Source organism: Heloderma suspectum, chromosome 4 (genome assembly GCF_057233095.1).
Source record: "Heloderma suspectum isolate Gila_16-S chromosome 4, 16-S_ref, whole genome shotgun sequence".
NCBI lineage: Eukaryota > Metazoa > Chordata > Lepidosauria > Squamata > Helodermatidae > Heloderma > Heloderma suspectum.
Genome location: NC_139461.1, coordinates 168,908,837 through 168,931,176, shown reverse-complemented (window position 1 = coordinate 168,931,176; position 22,340 = coordinate 168,908,837). Strand labels below are relative to the sequence as shown.

Below are 22,340 nucleotides of genomic sequence, written 5' to 3'. Positions count from 1 at the left end.
TCTTCCAGTGCTTTGTTGCTGAGAGGCAGTGCACGGGATCTATTTCTTAATCTTTTCCAAGTACAAGATGCCTCAGCAGGAAAGAAAAGACAAGAGGCCTACCAAAGGTCAGTCTTAGACTGACCTCTGTTTTGCCCTCTCTCTGCAGGCTGAGGCTGTCCACTGTTCACGAGCCCAGCAGCAACCTGGTGGTGCTGGAGTGGGAGCACTCAGAACCCCCAATTGGAGTGCAGATTGTTGATTACCTCATCCGCCAGGAGAAGGTCACTGACCGCTTGGACCATTCCAAGGTGGAAACTGGTGAGTGCCGTTGATTCTTTTATGGTTACTGAAAGGGTATCAACTTTCTGGAAATAAACAAGGAAAAGCAATATGAAATCACAATATTACTAAAACAGTTTTAGCTTAGACATAAAATCAAAATAAAACTCTATATTCAGTTCCAAATCCAAACCTTTAAAAAAAAAGTGCAACACCCAAGAGGATGGATGTGCCTGAGGCATCAAGTCCAGTGAGTGGCTGATGCAACCTTCCATACCATAGAAGTGTGTGTGCATGCACGTGTGTGTGTGTCATTGCCCTTTGCAAGCTCTGCTTTCTTATAGCCTGTTCAGGTTCCCAATGGGTGAAGAATCTCAGTAAAGATGTTAAGCTAAGCGAATCTTACTTGGTGCATTTGCAGGAGGGCACCCAGATTACAGTGAAAATAATGAGGGAAATGTTGAACAGTTCAAGTTTGTTTGTTTTAAATTTCCATCTCATGCTGAAGAGGCAGCCCATCTCAGTTTAAAAGTTGTAATGTAAGCTGAAAGTGCTTTGCCTCTCAGCAGTGCAAGGTGCTGCATAGAAAGCAAGGAACCTCTAGACTGTGTGCACAGTTCTCTTATGTGTGTTGTATATAGCTTTGTTGAATTTCAACAGAAAACCACATGTCACAGTAAATTTACAAATCCTTTCAGACATCGTTTCATAAGGTAAAGAAATGTAGTACCATCAAAGAAAAGTAAATTAGAATAGTGGTCCTCAATACTGTAAGGTTTAGCTGAGATGGACAGGAAACTTGTTCCTGGGTTCCATATTAAACACTACATTCTGCACTGTACATCATGATAATACAATACCCATTTCTGTTCGTACATTCATTGAATTTGCCTTCCTTCTACCCTGATAATTATGCTCACATTTAGAGTTACCATTAAAACTTCATATGAGATAAAATTTAAGGTGAGCTTGAGGTTCCTCCACAGGAAAAGCACATAAAGATTTCAAGGAATGTCAAACATTTGATAAAATGTGCAGAATTTCTCAGGGCAAGTGGTGGGGAGGGGAAGTGTTCAGTACATCCTTAGATTATCAACTGATTTTGCCTAAAGCAACATTTGAAACAAATTTGGAAACAAAGGTTCTTCCATCTGAGGAATTTCCAGGGTAACCAAAAGTGTTATAATGGGGCAATCAAGCTTCCTTGCATTTCCCTCTCTTTTTTCCCCACTGTTATTTGTGGCAGGTGTAGAAAAATTCATAACAAATCCCATAACAGAGCCCATTTTAGAGACCACAGGTGTGACAATGGTGAAGAAATCTTACTTCTCTGTCGCCATTGCATCTGCTCCATGTTGGCCTGTAGAGCTATACCAAGTTTGGGTTCTTTTACATCAGAGGTGGGCAACTTGTTTCCAGATGTTTTGGCCTACAACTCCCATCAGCCCTAGCCAGCATAGCCAATGATGTGGGATTATGGGAGTTCTACGCCATAATATTTGGAGGGCTACAAGCTGCCCACCCCAGTTTTACATTCTGGTCCCCAGGGAGCAGTGGTGGAAACTTCTGTGGCCCACCACATCCACTTTGTAGAACATGTTACAAATAAAATCACTCACATCTGTTCTGAATTGGATGCCACATGAATTGTAGACTCACTTCTGGATGTTCCCATGGCTCCAACTTGAAACTTGAAATAGTGCAAAATGCAGTGGCAAAGCAGCTGAGTGGAGCCCTACTTTTGGATCATGTAACACCAGTGTGTATAATTACATTGGCTTCTGATTTGTTTCCGTGCTCAAAGTGCTGGTCTTGTACTTTAAAATCCCAAACAATTTGGGACTAGGGTATCTTGAGGACTGCCTCCTCCCAGATGAGCCTGCCTATCTGCTTCAATTGTCAGGGGAGGTTCTGCTCCACGTTCCTCAACCATCTGAGATGTGGCAGGTGAAGGACATAGAATATGGCCTTTTTAGTGATGGCACTCAGACTGTGGAATTCACGGCGCTGTAAAACCTGACTGATCTTTTTCCCTTGCCATCCAGTGCTTGTTAAGTGTTTTTTATGTACAATAATTTGGAAATTTCTGGTTACTTTTTGGCATTTTAGTTCTGCTCATTGTTGAGTGGGTTTGTTTTTTGTTGTTCTTTAGATTGTTTAAATTTCTGCTTGAAGGCCATTTAAATACGGCAGAAAGGTGGGAGTACAAATAGTTTAATACATTAATAAATACATTGCCAAGAGACTCAGTCAGAAGCAGAGCACAGCTGCTTTGTTTTTAAGCCCCTGGTCCAGCTTCCCTTTTCCATTTTCCTTTGTCGTCTTTGCTGCTTGTCCCATCAGTATTATCAGATAATGGCTGGGTTGCCTGTTTCCCTAGAGACGGTGCTGAGTTTTGTGGACGACATCATCTCTGGAGCAAAGTCACCCTGCGCAATGCCAGCACAGGTGCCTGACAAGCTCTCCACAACCATCTCCTTGATCATTCGCTGCTTGGAGCCTGATACCACCTACATGTGAGTTACGATACTAGCAGCTGACTTTCATGCACTCATAAGACAGTAGAATGATAACTTCACAGTGCGTTTTGTAAGCTTTCAGGGTGCAGAGAACTCTCTCTTAGGCTGGATGTTCAAAGACGATGTTTCTGAGAAGAGGCATAGAGGTAATCCCTGCTTATTTTTATCTGCAGGTTGTTTCGGTCTTCAGACCAAACAATGTAAGACCCTTACAGACTTAATTTGCTTGTAGTTTTGTTGCTGGTTTATACCAGGGCAAGCTGCAGGATTGGTTGTTTGGGGGTTGGTTGTTTCTTTATTTCCAACTGAGTAACACCAATAGGAAGCACTAAACACACGATCAGAAAAGAGCAACAAAAATTAAAAAAATTAAATACTACCGAATTGGTGTAGGTATGGCTGGGGAAAGGATTGTGTTTAGTGCTAGGGTCTCCAACATGGTGCCCATGGGCACAAAGCATCTCTGAAGGCCTTTTCCAGCACCTGGAAAGTCTCTGTGTCCATGTTCACTGCCTTCTTCCCCTTCAGAAGTGGGAAGGGAGTGATCTCAACTTTATAAAATACATAGAGGTGATAGAGGAGGTGAGAAGATGTCGCTCTTCTTCACTTCCTTTTTCAACTCTTTTGTACTTTTCTAGGCTGAGATTGACACCTGAGCTACCAAACCAGCCTGAACAAGTACAGGGAGTTGAAAGAGGAAGTGAGAAAGAGCATGCTCTTCTCACTTCCTCTATCACCTCTGTACTTCTCCAGGCTGAGATGAGCTGCCAAGCAGAAGGTGAAGTGACCAGAACTCACCCTGCAAATACATTTAGAAATAGTAAACTTTGTGCAGGGTGGGGAAGAGTAGAGCAGTGACCCAATCAGTGTGTGTGTGTGTCTGTGTTGTAGTTATCTTTCTTGAGGTCTGTGTGTCTGGGTCCACCATCCCCACACGGGGGTCTCTGTGTGTGTCTGTGGTTCCCCCCTCCATTACCTCTCTGGAACTGTATGTCTGTGGTTCCCTCCCTGTCTTCTCTGAATCAGTGTGTCTGTAGTTTCTCCCCCACCCCCTACCTGGATCTGTGTGTCTAGCTCCTCCCCCGCCCCCTCCAATCCCTTCCCTGTGTTGTTGTGTCTGTGGTCCGCTCCCTCCGCTCATGTTTTTCTCTGTGTGTCTTTCCTCTCTCTAGGTGTGTGTGGTATGGCAGCTGTTTCATGGATGGGTGAAATGGCAGCCATTTTTTTACAATATCCACAGCACTTTCAAAATTCCAAATGTGCCCGTGGGTCCAAAAACGTAGCCTCTAGTATAATCAGTTGCAAAGGAGGAACTGAGCAGGGCTTTTAGTCCTCTCCTTTAATAGTTGCTTAGAAGATGATATTTTAGCAGGTGCAAAATAGTGGAATAACAAGCTGCTGTTGCCAACATTATTCTACACAGTGAGGAAAGGCACAGTGAAGAAAGACTGTCCTTTGCATCTGGTCACCCGAGAGAGAGGAGAAAGTATGCATGTAACTCTGCCAGTCCCTACCATTGAGTGGCACCCCTAGTCCGTATAGCATTCTTGATTGCATTGGAAGCACTTCAGCTGTGGGCAGACCCTGAAAGGAGATCTGAGTGATAACTTTACAGTAAATAATTCCCCCTTCTCTTTTTAGTTGAGGGAATGATATTAAAGGCAAAACTGAAGTACTTTGGCCACATCATGAGAAGACAGGATAGCCTGGAGAAGATGCTGATGCTAGGGAAAGTGGAAGGCAAAAGGAAGAGGGGCCGACCAAGGGCAAGGTGGAGGGATGATATTCTGGAGGTGACGGGCTCGACCTTGGGGGAGCTGGGGGTGGCGACGGCTGACTGGAAGCTCTGGCGTGGGCTGGTCCATGAAGTCACGAGTCGGAAGCGACTGAGCGAATAAATAACAACAACAATGTGACATATAGACACCTTGCACAGCAAGTGCAGACAGTTGTACTCATTGGTGCTGAAGTTCTAAAAGGGGGCTGTGGACCTATAGCATAAAATTACCAATATCCACAGAGATTCGCAAGGTTCCCTGAGGAGGCTGTCATGTTTTAACGAGTTTAAACCCAGCTTCAGTTTGCATTGTAGGCATATCCTGGTATTGTTATGAATTTGGTCCTTGCTGATTGCATTCAGTCTATATTTTTAGAAAGCCTCTGGCTGCCAGTTAACTATCTATAGCAGATCAATACACTGCAAACAAAGGGTACACCAGAAATTGTTCTAGGGTGGATTCAGTTCTGGACTTGTACTAACAAGAATTAGTAACGGAAGAATCTTGGGATCCATTTTTCATTTTTATGTAAAAAACCCTACTTTTTATATCATCACATCAAAGTATGTTATAGGTTTTAAAGAAGTCGTATTATTATAAAGGAGATTATTGGAAACAGGTTTAAGATCTTAATACCTTAACAGAAATGTTTTGTTATCTAAGGCCTCTAGTCCTAATAGTCTAAAAGGAGCTTTCCTCTAAGTATCAAGTTTCCTACTCAGCTCTGAATAGGCTATTCAGTTTACAGGCCTAGTGAGTATCTAGATCAAGGGTGGGCAATTTGTAGCCCTCCAGATTCATATCAGCCCTTGCCAGCATAGCCAGTGGTGAGGAATGATGGGAGTTGTAGGACAAAACATCTGGAGGACCATAGAATCATAGAATAGTCGGGTTGGAAGGGGCCTACAAGGCCATCGAGTCCAACCCCCTGCTCAATGCAGGAATCCAAGTCAGAGCATCCCTGACAAATGGCTGTCCAGCCTCGTCTTGAAGGCCTCCAGTGTGGGAGAGCCCACCAGGTAATTGGTTCCATTGTCATATTGCTCTTAAAGTCAGGAAGTTTTTCCTGATGTTCAGCCAGAATCTGGCTTCCTGACACTTGAGCCCATTATTCCGTGTCCTGCACTCTGGGATGATCAAGAAGAGATCCTGGCCTTCTTCTCTGTGACAACTTTTCAAGTACTTGAAGAGTGCTATCATATTTCCCCTCAGTCTTCTCTTCTCAAGGCTAAACATGCCCAGTTCTTTCAGTCTCTCTTCATAGGGCTTTGTTTCCAGTCCCCTGATCATCTTTGTTGCCCTCCTCTGAACCCTCTCCAGCTTGTCTGCATCCTTCTTAAAGTGTGGTGCCCAGAACTGGACACAGTACTCCAGATGAGGCCTAACCAATGCTGAGTAGAGGGGAACTAGTACTTCCCGGGATTTGGAAGCTATGCTTCTATTAATGCAGCCCAAAAGAGCATTTGCCTTTTTTGCAGCCACATCACATTGTTGGCTCATATTCAGCTTGTGATCAACAACAATTCCAAGATCCTTCTCGCTTGTAGTGTTGTTGAGCCACGTATCCCCCATCTTGTAACTGTGCATTTGGTTTCTTTTTCCTAGGTGCAGAACTTGGCATTTATCCCTATTCAATGTTATTCTGTTATTTTCTGCCCAGCGCTCCAGTCTATCAAGATCACTTTGAATTTTGTTTCTGTCTTCCAGGGTATTAGCTATCCCACCTAATTTGGTGTCATCTGCAAATTTGATCAGCATTCCCTGCACCTCCTCCTCCAAGTAATTAATAAAAATGTTGAAGTGCACTGGGCCCAGGACTGAGCCCTGCAGTGCCCCATTGTACTTCTCCCCAGTTTGAGAAGGTCCCATTGATACGCACTGTTTGAGTCCGATTCTGTAGCCAACTGTGGATCCACCGGATCGTTGTTTCATCTAGCCCACTTTGAGCGAGTTTGCTCATCAGGATATCATGGGGCACTTTGTTGAAAGCTTTGCTGAAGTCGAGGTATATGATGTCCACAGCATTCCCACGGTCTACAAGGGAGGTTACTTGATCAAAAAATGAGATCAGATTTGTCTGGCAGGACTTGTTTTTGACAAATCCATGTTGGCTTCGAGTAATCACGGCATTATTATCAAGGTGCTTCCAGATGGATTGCTTTATGATCTGCTCCAGAATTTTCCCAGGGATTGATGTCAGACTGACTGGTCTGTAGTTCCCAGGTTCCTCCTTTTTATCCTTTTTGAAGATAGGGACAACATTAGCCCTTCTCCAGTCATCTGGCACTTCCCCCGTCCTCCATGATTTATCAAAGAGAATAGACAGCGGTTCTGAGAGTTCTTCTGCCAGTTCCTTTATTACTCTATGATGCAGTTCATCTGGCCCTAGAGATTTGAACTCATTCAAAGTAATTAGGTGTTCCTTGACCATATGCCTATCGATCTCAAGCTGCAATCCTGCCCCTTCAGCCTGTACTTCGCCTTTGCCAGGGGGGTCATAGACCCTCTTTTGGGAGAAGTCTGAGCCAAAGTAGGAATTGAGCACCTCTGCCTTTTCTTTGTCATCTGTTATCGTTTTGCCATCCTTATTTAATAGCTGAACCACCATTTCTTTCCTCTTTCTTTTACTATGCACGTAGCTGAAGAAAGCCTTTTTGTTGTTTTTAGCATCCCTTGCTAACCTCAGCTCATTCTCAGCTTTAGCCTTCCTGACGCCATCCCTGCAATTCTGTGCTATCTGCCTGTACTCTTTTTTTGTTACTTGGCCTTCTTTCCACTTCCTATATGTGTCCTTTTTTGTTTTCAGGTCATCCCTAAGCTTTTTGTGAAGCCCCATTGGCTTCTTCTGTTGTCTTCCACCTTTTCTTCTTGTTGGAATTGTTTGTGATTGTGCCTTGAGAATTTCCTTTTTTAAAAGCTCCCACCCATCTTGGACTCCTTTTCTTGTTAGCGTCACTTGCCATGGGACCGTACTGATCATTGTTCTGAGTTTATTAAAATCAGCTTTCCTAAAATCCAGGGTACGCGTTTGACTACACTCAGCTTTTGCTTCCCTTAGAACCAAGAACTCAAGTACAACATGGTCGCTTTCCCCCAGAGTTCCTGTAACTGCTACTTTATCCACTAAGTCATCTCTGTTGGTTAGGATGAAGTCAAGGATAGCCGATCCTCTAGTTCCTTCCTCTACTTTCTGTAGGAGGAAGTTATCCGCCACACAAGTCAGGAATTTCCTGGAGGGGCCATGTTTTGCAGAATTTGTCTCCCAACAAATATCGGGGAAATTGAAGTCCCCCATTACTACTACATCATGCTTCCTTAAAACATTGGCTATTTGCTTTTCAAAAGTTTCATCCTTGTCTTCTCCTTGATTGGGTGGCCGGTAGTAGACCCCGACCACCAGGTTCCTTTTATTCTTTGCTCCATTTATTTCAACCCAGATGCTCTCGATGGGGCTACCAAGCTCCTCCTCCTGTACTTCTGTGCAGAGATATGTATTTTTCACATACAGTGCAACCACAAGTTGCCTACCCCTGATCTAGATGTTAAGAAGCTGCCTCATTCCAAAATTAGAACATACTTATGCAGTGTCTGTGTAACAATTATACAGGTAGATTTTCCTGGCACTTACACTGATATCCTTTAAACATCAGATTGGAACTGTCCTGTTCTCCTGGGTCTTTTAATAAATATTGATCTGCTTTAGTTTTAACAGCTGCATATCTTTGCTGATTTGTTTGCTTAGGTGTTTATGCTACTGGCTTGGATCTTAAGTTAGTCATCCTTAGAGTAGACCTATTGAAATCAATAGGACTTAAGCCAGTCATGTCTAATTTAAGTCTTATTGATTTCAGTGGGTCTACTCTAAGCATGAGTGAGTCTGGATCCAACACGGTATTTTTAATTTGTTTGCTGTGGCCTTCCATATTGTTTTTGGAGTGAGTTGTTAGCTGCCTTGAAGCCCAGGGTGGCAGAAAGGGATGATTGTCATTTTAAAAATGAAATTAAACAAAGGTGCAGGAGCTCCAGGGCAGTTGTGGGGTAGCAACACAGTTGCTCATGTGGTCTAAATATATGGTGTACATATCTGGCAATATTCTCTCTTCTGTCACCAGGTTCACACTCTGGGGTGTGGATAACACAGGGAGGCGTTCAAGATCAAGTGATGTGACAGTGAAGACGCCTTGTCCAGTGGTGGATGATGTGAAGGCCCAAGGTAACCCCAGTGCTACAGGGGCAAGGCACAGAGGCCCACCTATAGGCAAAAAAGGATTTCATATACAAAGACAGAGCTATTTTTTAAATCCCTATGCAGATGTGGAACCTATTCCTACATCTATAAATAATAGGGCTGTATTGAGTGTTCATATGTTTTGGGTTGAACACAATGCTTTTGAGAGGCACAAGATATTCCCTAAACAATTCTGCCTCTGATAATGTTTGCTTTCTTCTGCCGCTGTTCACAGCCATTGTTACTATGATCTGCTGCTGCTCTGGAAGCATTCTCACCCGCATCCCTCGAATTAGGGCTTCTTTCTTCTTCACTGCATGATCCTAGCCAATCAGGGATCATGGAATGAACACAAGGACATCACAGTGCAACAGAGCCAGTCAGCTTTGGCTACAGTCAGGGCCAGAAATATTGGAACAAGGTTAACTGTTTTGGCAGTTGGCCTCTGTACACCACCACATTGAAGTTGAAAGGAAACACACCCAGGTGGGAGTGAAGTCAGGACTTTCAGCTGTAATTCAAGGGCTTTGACAAAAGTGGAGCACTAACCATTCAGGAAGGACAGCCAGTGGCATACACACACACCCATCGTTGGTGGCTCATAAGTAATGGAACAAACCAACATCATTTCAAACTTAAGGATCGCCTTTAATACCTGGATGAAAATCCTTTGCAGTCAATGACTGCCTGAAGTCTGGAACCCATGGACATGACCAAATGCTGAGTTTCCTCCCTCGAGATGCTTTGCCAGGCCTTTACTGCAGCTGCCTTCAGCTGCTGCATGTTTGTGGGTCTTTCTGCCTTCAGTCTTGTCTTCAGGAAGTGAAAAGTGTGCTCTATTGGGCTGAGATCAGGTGACTGACTTGGCCATTGAAGAACATCCCACTTCTTTGCCTGGAGAAACTCTTGGGTAGCTTTTGCTGTATGTTTTGGGTCATGATCCATCTGCAATATGAAGCGGCGTCCTATCAGTTTGGCAGCATTAGGCTGAATCTGAGCAGAAAGTATAGCCCTATACACTTCAGAATTCATCCTGCTGCTTTGATCAGCAGTCAGGTCATCAATAAACACCAGTGACCTGGTTCCATTGGCAGCCATACATGCCCATGCCATAACACTGCCTCCACCATGTTTGACAGATGATGTGGTATGCTTTGGATCATGAGCTGTTCCTTCTCCATACTTTTCTCTTCCCATCATTCTAGTACAAGTTAATCTTGGTTTCATCAGTCCAAAGAATCTTATTCCAGAACTGGGCAGGCTTTTTTAGGTGTTTGCTGGCAAAGGCTAATCTGGCCTTTCTGTTTTTGAGGGCTACCAGTGATTTGCACCTTGTTGTGAAGCCTCTGTATTTACATTCATAAAGCCGTCTCTTGACTGTAGATGTTGACAATGACATGCCTACCTCCTCAAGAGTGTTCTTGACCTGGCTAGATATTGCGAAAGGGTTCCTCTTCACCATGAGCAGAATTCTGTGGTCATCCCTTTTAGTTGTCTTCCACGGTCTTCCAGGCCTTTTGCTGTTGCTGAGCTTGCCAGTTAATTCCTTCTTTTTCAGGATGTTCCAAACTGTTGTGTTGGCCACTCCCAATGTTTTTACTATCTCTCTGATGGGTTTATTTTGTTTCCTCAGCCTAATGATGGCCTCCTTCACTCGCACGGACACCTCTTTGGGCCTCATGTTGGGAGTTGCAGTGAACAGCTACCAAATGCAAATGTAACACTCAGAACCACCTCCAGGCCTTTTCTCTGCTTGATTGGTCATGGGGCACCCAGGAAACAGGCCACACCTGGCCATGCAGCTGCTTGTCAGCCATTTGTTCCATTACTTATGAGCCACCAAGGATGGGTGTGTGTATGCCACTGGCTGTACTTCCTGAATGGTTAGTGCCCCACTTTTGTCACACCCCTTGAATTACAGCTGAAAGTCCTGCCTTTGCTCCCATCTGGGTGTGTTTTCTTTCAACTTCAATGTGGTGGTGTACAGAGGCCAACTGCCAAAACAGTTATCCTTGTTCTGATATTTCTGGCCCAGACTGTATATGACAGTGTCACTGAAAACAGACAGAACTGATTGAAACTGAACGCGATGCTTTTCTGGATTAGTATTTTGTTGTTGTTCAGTCGTTCAGTCGTGTCCGACTCTTCGTGACCCCATGGACCATAGCACGCCAGGCCTTCCTGTCCTGTGCTCTCTCCCGGAGTGTGCTCAAGTTCATATTCATTGCATCCGTGATGCTATCTAGCCATCTCATCCTCTGCCGTCCCCTTCTCCTTTTGCCTTCAGTCTTTCCCAGCATCAGGGTCTTTTCCAGGGAGTTTTCTCTTCGCATTAGGTGGCCAAAATATTGGAGCTTCAGCTTCATTATCTGTCCTTCCAATGAGCACTCAGGGTTGATTTCCTTTAGGATGGACTGATTTGACCTCCTTGCAATCCAGGGCACTCGTAAGAGTCTTCTCCAGCACCACAGTTCGAAAGCATCAATTCTTCGGCGCTCAGCCTTCCTTATAGTCCAGCTCTCACAGCCATACATTACTACTGGGAAAACCATAGCTTTGATTAGACGGACCTTTGTCGGCAAGGTGATGTCTCTGCTTCTTACTAGGCTGTCTAGGTTTGCCATAGCTTTCCTCCCAAGGAGCAAGCGTCTTTTAATTTCATGGCTACAGTCACCGTCTGCGGTGATCTTGGAGCCCAAGAAAGTAAAATCTGTCACTGCTTCCATTTCTTCCCCTTCTATATGCCAGGAAGTGATAGGGCCAGATGACATGATCTTAGTTTTTTTAATGTTGAGTTTCAAACCAGCTTTTGCACTCTCCTCTTTCACCCTCAACAAGAGGCTCTTGAGATCCTCTTCGCTTTCTGCCATTAGGGTGGTATCGTCTGCATATCGGAGGTTGTTGATAATTCTCCCGGCAATCTTAATTCCGACCTGTGATTCATCCAACCTGGCATTTCTCATGATGTACTCTGCATATAAGTTAAATAAGCAGGGTGACAATATGCAGCCTTGTCGTACTCCTTTCCCAATTTTGAACCAATCGGTTGTTCCATGTCTGGTTCTTACTGTTGCTTCTTGACCCTCATACAGGTTTCTCAGGAGACGGGTAAGGTGGTCTGGTACTCCCATCACTTTAAGAATTTGCCACAGTTTGTTGTGATCCACACAATCAAAGGCTTTAGCGTAGTCAATGAAGCAGAAATAGACGTTTTTCTGGAATTCTCTTGCTTTCTCCATGATGCAGCGAATGTTGGCGATTTGATCTCTAGTTCCTCTGCCTCTTCTAAACCCAGCTTGTACTTCCGGTAGTTCTCGGTTCGCATACTGCTGAAGCCTAGCTTGTAGGATTTTGAGCATCACCTTGCTGGCATGTGAAATGAGCGCAATTGTGCGATAGTTTGAACACTCTTTGGCGTTGCCCTTCTTTGGAATTGGAATGTAAACTGACCTTTTCCAGTCTTGTGGCCACTGTTGAGTGTTCCAGATTTGTTGGCATATTGAATGCAGCACTTTAACAGCATCATCTTTTAGGATTTTAAATAGCTCGGCTGGAATACTGTCATCTCCGCTAGCTTTGTTGTTACTAATGCTTCCTAAGGCCCACTTGACTTCACTCTCTAGGATGTCCGGCTCAAGTTCAGTGACCGCACTATCATGGCTATCAGGGACATTCAGATCTTTCCTGTATAGTTCTTCTGTGTATTCTTGCCACCTCTTCTTAATCTCATCTGCTTCTCTTAGGTCCCTGCCTTCTTTGTCCTTTATCATGCCCGTCTTTGCACAAAACGTTCCCTTGAGATCTCCAATTTTCTTGAAGAGATCTCTAGTCTTCCCCATTCTGTTGTTTTCCTCGATTTCTTTGCATTGTTCATTTAAGAAGGCCTTCTTGTCTCTCCTTGCTATTCTCTGGAACTCTGCATTCAGTTGGGTATATCTTCCCCTTTCTCCCTTGCTTTTCGCTTCCCTTCTTTCGTGAGCTACTTGTAAAGCCTCCTCAGACAGCCACTTGGCTTTCTTGCATTTCTTTTTCTTTGGGACGGATTTCGTTGCTGCCTCCTGAACAATGTTACGGACCTCCGTCCATAGTTCCTCAGGCACTCTGTCTATCAGGTCTAATCCCTGAAATCTATTCCTCACCTCCACTGTATATTCAGAAGGGATATGACTGAGGTTATACCTGAACGGTTTAGTGGTTTTCCCGACGTTCTTCAATTTAAGCCGAAATTTTGCAAGAAGCAGCTCATGATCTGAGCCACAGTCAGCTCCAGGTCTTGTTTTTACTGACTGTATGGAGCTTCTCCATCTTTGGCTGCAAAGGACATAATCAATCTGATTTCAATATTGACCATCTGGTGACGTCCATGTGTAGAGTCGCCTCTTGTGCTGTTGGAAAAGAGTGTTTGCTATGATCAGCATGTTCTCTTGGCAAAACTCTATTAGCTTTTGTCCTGCTTCATTTTGTACACCAAGGCCATGCCTGCCTGTTATCCCGGTGATTTCTTGACTTCCTACTTTAGCATTCCAATCCCCTATGATGAAGAGGACATCTTTTTTTGGTGTTAGTTCTAGAAGGTGTTGTAGGTCTTCATAGAACCGATCAACCTCAGCTTCTTCGGCCTCAGTGGTTGGGGCATAGACTTGAATTACTGTGATGTTGAATGGTTTGCCTTGGATTCGTACTGAGATCATTCTATCATTTTTAAGATTGTACCCCAGTACTGCTTTTCCCACCCTTTTGTTGACTATGAGTGCTACTCCATTTCTTCTAAGGGATTCTTGCCCACAATAGTAGATATGATGGTCACCTGAATTAAATTCGCCCATGCCTGTCCATTTTAGTTCACTGATTCCCAAGATGTCGATGTTCAATCTTGCCATCTCATGTTTGACCACCTCCAGCTTACCTTGATTCATTGATCTGACATTCCAGGTTCCTAAACAATATTGTTCTTTACAGCATCGGATTTTCTTTTCACCGCCAGACACATCCACAGCTGAGTGTCCTTTCGGTTTTGGCCCAGCCGCTTCACTCTTTCTGGCGCTACTTGGAAATACCCTCTGCTCTTCCCCAGTAGCATATTGGACACCTTCCGACCTGAGGGGCTCATCTTCCGGCGTCATATCTTTTCGCCTTGTGATACGTTCCATGGGGTTTTCTTGGCAAGAATACTGGAGTGGGTTGCCATTTCCTTCTCCAGTGGACCACATTTTGTCAGAACCCTCTGCCATGACCTGTCCGTCTTGGGTGGCCCTGCACGGCATAGCTTATGGCTTCACTGAGTTACGCAAGCCCCTTCGCCACAACAAGGCAGTGATCCATGAAGGGGGGATTAGTATTACCTATACAGAAATGTCTCCCCATCTATTTCAAACATTTCAGTGAAAAATCAGCTAAAGCAGGTGTTCAGTGCTTCTGGAAAAAATTGCAACAGGAACCCACTGAAAAAATAATTGCATAGCTTGGGGGTACTGCTTGGTCCAGCATTGCCACTTGGGAATCAGGTGGACTCAGTGGTTTGGAGTACTGTTCACCAGTTTCAGCTGGTCCTCCAGCTTGACTGTTTCTGGACAGGGATACTGTAGTTTATACTCTGGTAACCTCCTGATTGGATTACTGTAATGTGTTGTATGTGGGGCTGCCCTTAAAGATGACCCAGAAGGTTCAACTAGTTTAGAGTGCCAGAACATTAACGGGTGCAGCCAGATGGGATCATATTGCACCAATTCTGAGGGAGCTGCACTGGTTGCCTGGTTGCTTCCAGGCCCAGTTCAAGATGCTGGTTTTGACCCTTAAAGCCCTAAACTGCTTGGGACCCAGATACCTGAAGGAGTGTCTCTCCCTGTATCAACCTGCCTGTGTTTTAAGATCTTCTGGGGCTTCTCTCACAGTACCTGTTACACATGGCTGTACACACAACACGCTAACCCACGCTCAGTGGTTGAGTTGTGGGTTGTTTTGAACTGTGGGTTGTTTGTTGAACTGTGGATTAGAGTGCTGCCTGAACACAGCATGTTTTCCGCAGGGTGGGTTATCGTGTTGTCTGAACGCAGCCAGAGTGGCTTGTTAACCATGCAGTGTGGCTTGTTAACCACCCCCAAACAACCCAACCATGGGTTCTCAAGGTCGCTTGTTCGAGAAAAATAACTGTTGGCGTGTTGTGTTTAGAGCCTCAACAAAGGAGAGAACCTTCTCTGTTGTGGTATCCTGGTTGTAGAATGCTCTCCCCATAAGAGGGCAACTGTACTATCCTTTTGGTGCCAAGTGAAAACTTACCTGTTTGCCCAGGCATTTTAGTTAGTCAGTCTGTCCTGCATTTTACTGACTTTTAAAAATTGTTTTATTTCTATTTTATAATACGATGTGCAACCATTTTGTTCATCTTTATATATCACCTTGATACCTGTTTAATGTAGTATAGTCTAAACATAGTTTATTAAATAAAGAAAAGGTTCAAAAAACATTCAGGCCAGGGCCCCAAATGAGCTCTTCAAACTCATCTTTAAGGCATATATTGCTGGCTGATGATCAGCAAGCACATGAAATTACCATAAGAAAAACAACATATATGGAACTATGTTGCAAGTTAACTCCAAAAAGCCTACTCACAGTGAAAAACAAAAATTACCCTAAATTGCTTGAAGTGAAGATAGATGTAGTGTTTCTCTCCTGGGATGAGCTTTGGGCAGGGAAGACAAGGGTGGTTTTTGCAGGTTTTCAAAGTGATTAGGCTTAAATGGGGGCATCTATTGGCTAGCACCTATAACATTATCCATATGCCTCCCGAAAATCCCTGGAGGACTTCGTGTGTGTTTTTTAAATCTGATTTTCTGGTAATGTGGAAAATGAACATACAAAGGAATAAACATATGTTTGTGCTGAGCTAAATTGGAGGGGAGCTGTTCCACATAAAGCTTCATTCAAAGCAAAAAAGGGCCTCCCCTCTTGAAGGCTATTATTGCAAAAGGGCTGAGAAACTGACCCTCAGAGTAATCCAGGATCACCCATGTGACTTGCATGGGAAGCACTGCCTGCACTCTAGTAGGATTCATTTCCTCAGTGCATTACTAAATCTGATTAGCTACATAATGGTTGGCTGGTTGGCTGGGATCACTTGAGGAAGGAAGAAATAGGAAAAAAAATGATAATTCTTCTTCCTGGTCTCTGTGCATCACACATATGGGCTCTGTGCCTGTGCAGAGCCTCGATTTGGGAAGCTTCTATAGCTGAAGATCGTTTTTGCTGGGTACCTCCCCCCAGCCCCCGTCCTACTGCGCATGTCCTGGCAGGTTCTGGCCTATCTCCTCAGTTCTCTTTCGACCGCCTAGCTGGTTGCCTCATCAGGAACTTCGCTGTATTAAGCGTCTCGTTAGTCATTGCTGAGGTAGTTTAGTATTTTCTGTTTTCATTCCTTTATACTATTCTCACATTCTTTCTTCCTTAAAAAAAAAAGTATTTAGTATAGTTAGGCTTTTGTTGTCGTTCTTTGTGATCTCTGATCGCCGCGGGGCATGTATGGCAGTTAAAACCCCATTCCGCAAATGTGTGCAGTGCGGCAGTAAATTACCCCTCAATGATGGACATTCGCTCTGTCTCTTGTGTCTTGGGGAAGCACACGTAGTAAAGACCTCCCTCACTGCATGAGCTTTACAAAGCAAGCCAGACGCAACTGCTCAGACCGCCTGAAAGCAATACTTTGGAAGAAAGCTTTTTTGAAATGGAGAAATGTCAGCTTTTCAAACCCAATGCCTTTTGGGCCTTATGGCAGTAACAGCCTCAGTGGTTGCTTAAGCAAGACTTTGTATGCGTCCTTTACAGAACTGGTTCCTAAGGGGTCTTTACACAAGGTGGGTTCAGTTAACAATACCGGACAAGATTGCAGACTCGCTGTTGTGGTGGATGGTTCAGTGCAACCTCTTTCAGGGTCTTCCATTTGTTCCATCATCTCCATCGGGGATTCTTGTGACTGATACCTTGCTCCAAGGTTGGGGAACACACTGTGGTCCTCTCAGGATACATGAGAAATGGAGCAGCACCGAAAGACTTTTTCACACGAACGTGTTCGAACTACTAGCGTTAAAAAGCCATATCTCAGAATGTCATACACAATGATGAAGTAAAGCACAGATCCATGACTCATGTCCAGAACCTTCTTTGCATATTTTGACAAACATTAACAAAGGCAGGACAAAGAGATGAGAAAAGGAATAGCATGAGAGAGCATGAGTGTATCAGTGCCACAGACTTAAACTGGTTTAATAGTAATTACTTTTCCCCAGGGAATGCTAGGAACGTGTGGAGAAATGGATTTCTAACAAAATTTTCAGTATCCTCCCCAAACTAGGATTCCCAGGATTCTTTGGGGAGGGGTGCGCGAGCCATGACAGAGCAGCATAAAACCGGTGTATGTTTGGAGCATTGTTCTGCCTTTTGGGTCAGTGGATGAAAAGTACTGGCACACATTGAGTGCTAAAGGACTTGTAAATGCATGCTTAAAATTTGCAGAGAATAACAGCTTCGATCCCTGGTCAGATTCGATTAAAGGGATACTTACCCTTTTCAATCCGTTGTTCCAAAAAGGACTGACGCTTACTTTGATTTGAGTGTATCTGGCGGCCATTTCTGTTCAACATCGACCAATTCAAGGCTTTTCTATTTTTACTCATCCTCTCATGCATCAGTTTTTAAAGGGGGTTAAGAACCTTGCTCCTCCAGTGAGAGTCCCAGTTCCTCAATAAGTTTGTCAGTAGTTCTCAAAGCTTTAACTGCTAATACTTTTGAACCTCTTTCAAAGACTGATCTTTGCTTATTTTCATGGAAAGTTGCCTTCCTGGTGGCTATAACTATGGCTCGCAGATCCAGCAAACTGTGCACCCTTTGAATCGACCCACCTTATCTAGCTTTTCATAAAGGTAAGGTAGACCTCCATCCTGATTTCTGCTTTTTACCTAAGGCAGTGCCCAACTTCCACTTAATCAGGACATTGTCCTATCATAGTTTTATCCATCTCCTTCATTGCCTTTAGAGTCAGTGCCGCATGCGTTGGATGTCCATCGAGCGGTTGCTTTCTATAAAGGCAGGACTGAGTCTTTTCGTAAGACCCAGCGAATTTTTGTGTGTTATGAGGGATGTAAGAAGGGACTGCAAGTGTCATCACAAAGGTTCGCTTCATGGATCATTCACATTATCAAGCTGACTTATGAACTTGCTGGTCTCGAGTTAGCAGGTCCGATTAAGGTTCATTCGACGCATGGTATCTCAGCGTCAACCGCCTTTGAACGTGGAGTGTTGGTACCAGAGTTATGCAGGACCGCAACTTGGTCAAAACCATCGACCTTTATCTCGCACTACAGATTTGATGGTCAAGCTCGAAAAGTCTGCAATTTTGGTCATGCGGTCCTGTTATCGCTCTTTCAACAGGACACCACAAAGCACCTACCCTCCTCCAGTAAGTGAGCTTGTCAATTGCCCATATGTGTGATGCACAGAGACCACGAAAAAGAAAGGCAGGTTGCTTACCTGTAACTGTAGTTCTTTGAGTGGTCATCTGTGTATTCGCACAACCCACCCACCATCCCCACTTTGATATCGATGTCGCTATTGATGTTGGTACCGAGGTGTACGTTTTTCTCCTTAGTCGTGAGGCCTGGCTAGTCAGTCTCAAGAGAACTGAGGAGATAGGCGGGAACTCACCGGGACATGCACAGTAGGACAGTGTGGAAGGGTTCCCACCAAAACAATCCTCAGCTATAGAAGTTTCCTGAATCAAGCCTCCACACAGGCACAGACCCCATATGTGTGAATGCACAGATGACCACTCAAAGAACTACAGTTACAAGTAAGCAACCTGCCTTTGAAGTGGCAGCAGTTGGTGGAAACTGTGGGGAAACTGCAGAGAAACTGGTGGCACCTTAAAGAACTTGAGTCACCTTCATCAGATGCATCTTACTGCTTAAAATAAATGAGTAAATAAATAAGGCAATGGCCGGTCCCTCTAGTGCATATGGGGAGGGGAAGACTGAGGGCTCAGCCATCTATTTTTCTTGCATTCAGCTGGCTGATACGTGTGTCAGTGTTGCAAGTTGTGAAGCTTGGGCTGACACTGCACTCTTGTCAGCCAACAAACCGTTTTTCTCACCTGGCCTTATGTCTCAATTTTGGCTGTCTTCCTACATACACTTCCCCATCCCTTCACAATAAGCCATGCTATGTGAGGGCAGAAGTTAGGGGGAATGCTTCTTCCCACCCAGCCACAAACATTTCACATGATGCTCTTTAAACAATACTTGCTATACTCCAAACCAGGTGCAGGCAACCTTTTTTGGCCATGGGTATTTATGGCAATTTGAGAAACGTCCTGGGTACTCCCACAAAATGGCTGCCATGGGAGGCATGAGAAAGGACAAGTAACCTGCCCCAAAGACTGAGTACAAAGCAGAGGTGGGGTCTGAACACACTAAACAACTCATTTGAACCCACACTTTTTGGCACCAACAGAAACCTCTTTCACAGCAATTCCAGCTCTTGGTAAGAAAACGGTTCTGGTTTTTTTAAAGATGGGAGATTTAGGGCACCAAAAACGGTGTCCAGGGGAACATTAGTGCCTATCCCTACTCTGAACTACCCTTCAGTGTGCATACCAACATTTCATCTGCTCTTTTTGTTTAAATCTAGAAATAGCAGACAAGATCTACAACCTCTTTAATGGCTACACTAGTGGAAAGGAGCAGCAAACCGCCTACAACACCCTCCTGGACCTGGGCTCACCAAGCCTCCACCGGGTCCTCTATCACTACAACCAGCACTATGAGAGCTTTGGGGAATTCACTTGGCGATGTGAGGATGAATTGGGACCTCGGTAAGATGCTCCTTAGACCTGCTGACTAACATCATGGAATCCTTTGTTCTGTGCCATGTCGGTTGTTTTGCCATATTTGCTAACATTTTTCTATTTCGTCCCACACAGGCCAGACTTGGCATATAAAACATAAAAGTAAATACACATGCACGCGCACATACACACTGAAACCTTAAGAGTAGAGGAGTGTGATGAGCCAGTGGTCAAACCGTTCAGATTTCATTTGTTCTCGAATGGAATGCAGGCAGTTCTAAAGGACCTGATCCCCTGGGTTACAAACTTTGGAGGTGGTGGGTATGGCAGTGGCTATGTTACTTCCCTTATATACCAGGGGGCAGGGCAAAGATAGTGGGGCAATTGGACCTTGTATGGGAAGAGGTGCTGTAGCCACTTCTCTGAAATGTCATACACAGTGATGAACAAAAGTGCAGATCTGTGGCTCGTGTCCAGAACCTTCTCTGCATATTTTGAAAAACATTAACAAAGGCAGGACAAAGAGATGAGAACAGGAATAGCATGAGAGAGCATGAATGTATCCGTGCCACAGATGTAAACTGGTTTAATAGTATTTCCTTTTCCCCTGGGGAAGCTGGGAACATGTGGAGAAATGGATTTCTAACAAAATTTTCAGTATACTCCCCAAACTAGGATTCCCAGGATTCTTTGGGGAGGGGTGTGTGAGCCATGACAGAGTACCATAAAACCGGTGTATGTCTGGAGCGTCGCTCTGCCTTTTGGGTCAGTGGATGAAAAGTATGGCACAAATTGAGTGCTAAAGGATTTGTAAATGCATGCTTGATTTATCTGGACTTCAAGCTAGCCCTGTCAACAGGTCTCAAAGCAGGTTATCTGATGCAATTTGGCAGGTGGATGGTATGTTGGGGAGGGCATCTTAATTTTTACTGGTCATAGATAATCTTTATTCCTCTTTACCTGATGGGATTTTTTTAAAAGGAGGGGGCGGGGTCAGAAGGGATATGAGAGAGTTAATTCCCTTCTTTAGAAACTGTCTAAAATTAGAGGAGACAGATCATGATGAGATATTAGCACCCAGCAGCCCTAGAGGTCTCAAAGGGATGATGATGAAACCTGAAAACCAGACCCACTTCCTGGATCACCTTCTCCTTGGCAGATCATCTGTGGCAAACAGGGCAGATCACTTGAAGCTTCCTGTTTAACCAGGGAATTGGCTGAGCAGTTTCTTTATTTAAAAAAACAACAACATTTTCTCATCAATGCCTTTGACATCCTGTATGTTAACATGTGTTCCACCAGCTTTGGGGCAGGGAATGGACAATAGGGTGTCGTTGCCCTCCCCCTCGATTGCTGGAAGCACCCTGAAAAAGGAAACACAGCTCATGATGTATATACGCATCCCACTTTTGCCTCTGGTCAAAGAAGTTTTGCAAATGTTTTTATTGTAAAATCTGTGTGACCTGTTTAACCACGGGCAACAGCAGGACCAAAGAAATGGTTGTGGTATGCTCTTGGACGTGATGACCACTTTCAACTGTCTTTGGCCCAAACTAGATGAGATAACAAAATATCTGTAATTGGATCTCCCTTCTATTTGTTTGCAAAAACCAACCGTGGGGGGCTTTTCTTGGTTCAAGACCTGTGGCACGAATGGGAGTTTCATCCTTCCCGCATCCATGCCATCTTCCCAATGAACCTGCAACATGCTGTTTACCCCAATATGGGATGGATGGATGGATGGAAACACACACACACACACACCTGTAAGTTTGCCTTGACAGGGCAAATAGCAGCTTCAAAGGGTGGCTTCCATTAGGTAAATGGTGTGAGGGGAAAAGGGTTAATTTCTCTCCCAGCACTGTAGTCCCAGTCTGAAGTCTTTTTTTTTTTTTTTCAAAAACGTAAAGGGATTCCTGATCTCCATCTTCTCATCTGGCTGGGCCATTAGAAATGATTGCCTGTCTCCGGCCTGGTAGAGTCCTCTTCCTAGCTCTTTCTTCTGTTTTATCATCCTTGAGCACTTCTTCAGAAACCATTTGGCTTTCAAAGCATTTCCTAGCAACAGCAGTTGCCATGACAAACAACCACCACCAAACAAAAAGGAGGGATGTTGGTAACCCAGACATCTGGAAATAGAAAGGCCAAACATCTGGCTTTTGCGATGGGGATGGGAGAGTGGCAGTCCGCCCAAGAAGGACATTCGATGGTATGGTCTAGCCTAAACAAACCCATGTCATTTGTTTCTCACGCTTCCTCTAAGGACTTCAAGGTGACACCTATGGAGTCTTTCTCCGTTTTGCTCTAGCAACAATCCTGCACGATACATTAGTCCAAAGGAAAGTGACTGGCCCATGAGAAACGAGTGATGTTTGTGGCTTGACAAGAATTGGAACCTGGGTCTTCCCAGTCCACGTCCAGAAATTTTACCCACTACGACACACTGGATCTGATATACTGGAGAGTTAAGCTGATAAAACTATGAAGTCATTTGATCTAGCATGTTACACGTTCAAACTGCTTCACATGCATTCTCTCTATAACTCTTACAATTACCCTGTAAGACAGGTTCAGCTCCTCATCTGCATTTTCTTTTCATTATGAAAAGTAGACCTCTACCACATTTTAGATCTGAATGGGGTGGACAGGTGAACAAGAAATGGGCCACAGCCTAGGTATATAATTTCTCTCCCTTCTAGCAGTGGGTGTGAAGGGGAAGCTGG

General features: G+C 44.3%; 1 protein-coding gene across 2 annotated transcripts in view; it reads left to right on the top strand.

Moving 5' to 3' along the window:
- ASTN1 (astrotactin 1) overlaps nt 1-22,340 on the top strand; it is a 306,422-nt gene that overhangs the window by 277,940 nt on the left and 6,142 nt on the right. For both annotated transcript variants that reach the window (XM_084851218.1, XM_084851217.1), the window contains exons 19-22: nt 149-300; nt 2,642-2,777; nt 8,671-8,771; nt 19,461-19,644. In XM_084851218.1, coding sequence (XP_084707344.1) covers nt 149-300; nt 2,642-2,777; nt 8,671-8,771; nt 19,461-19,644 — 573 coding nt within the window. The remainder of the gene's footprint in view (nt 1-148; nt 301-2,641; nt 2,778-8,670; nt 8,772-19,460; nt 19,645-22,340) is intronic.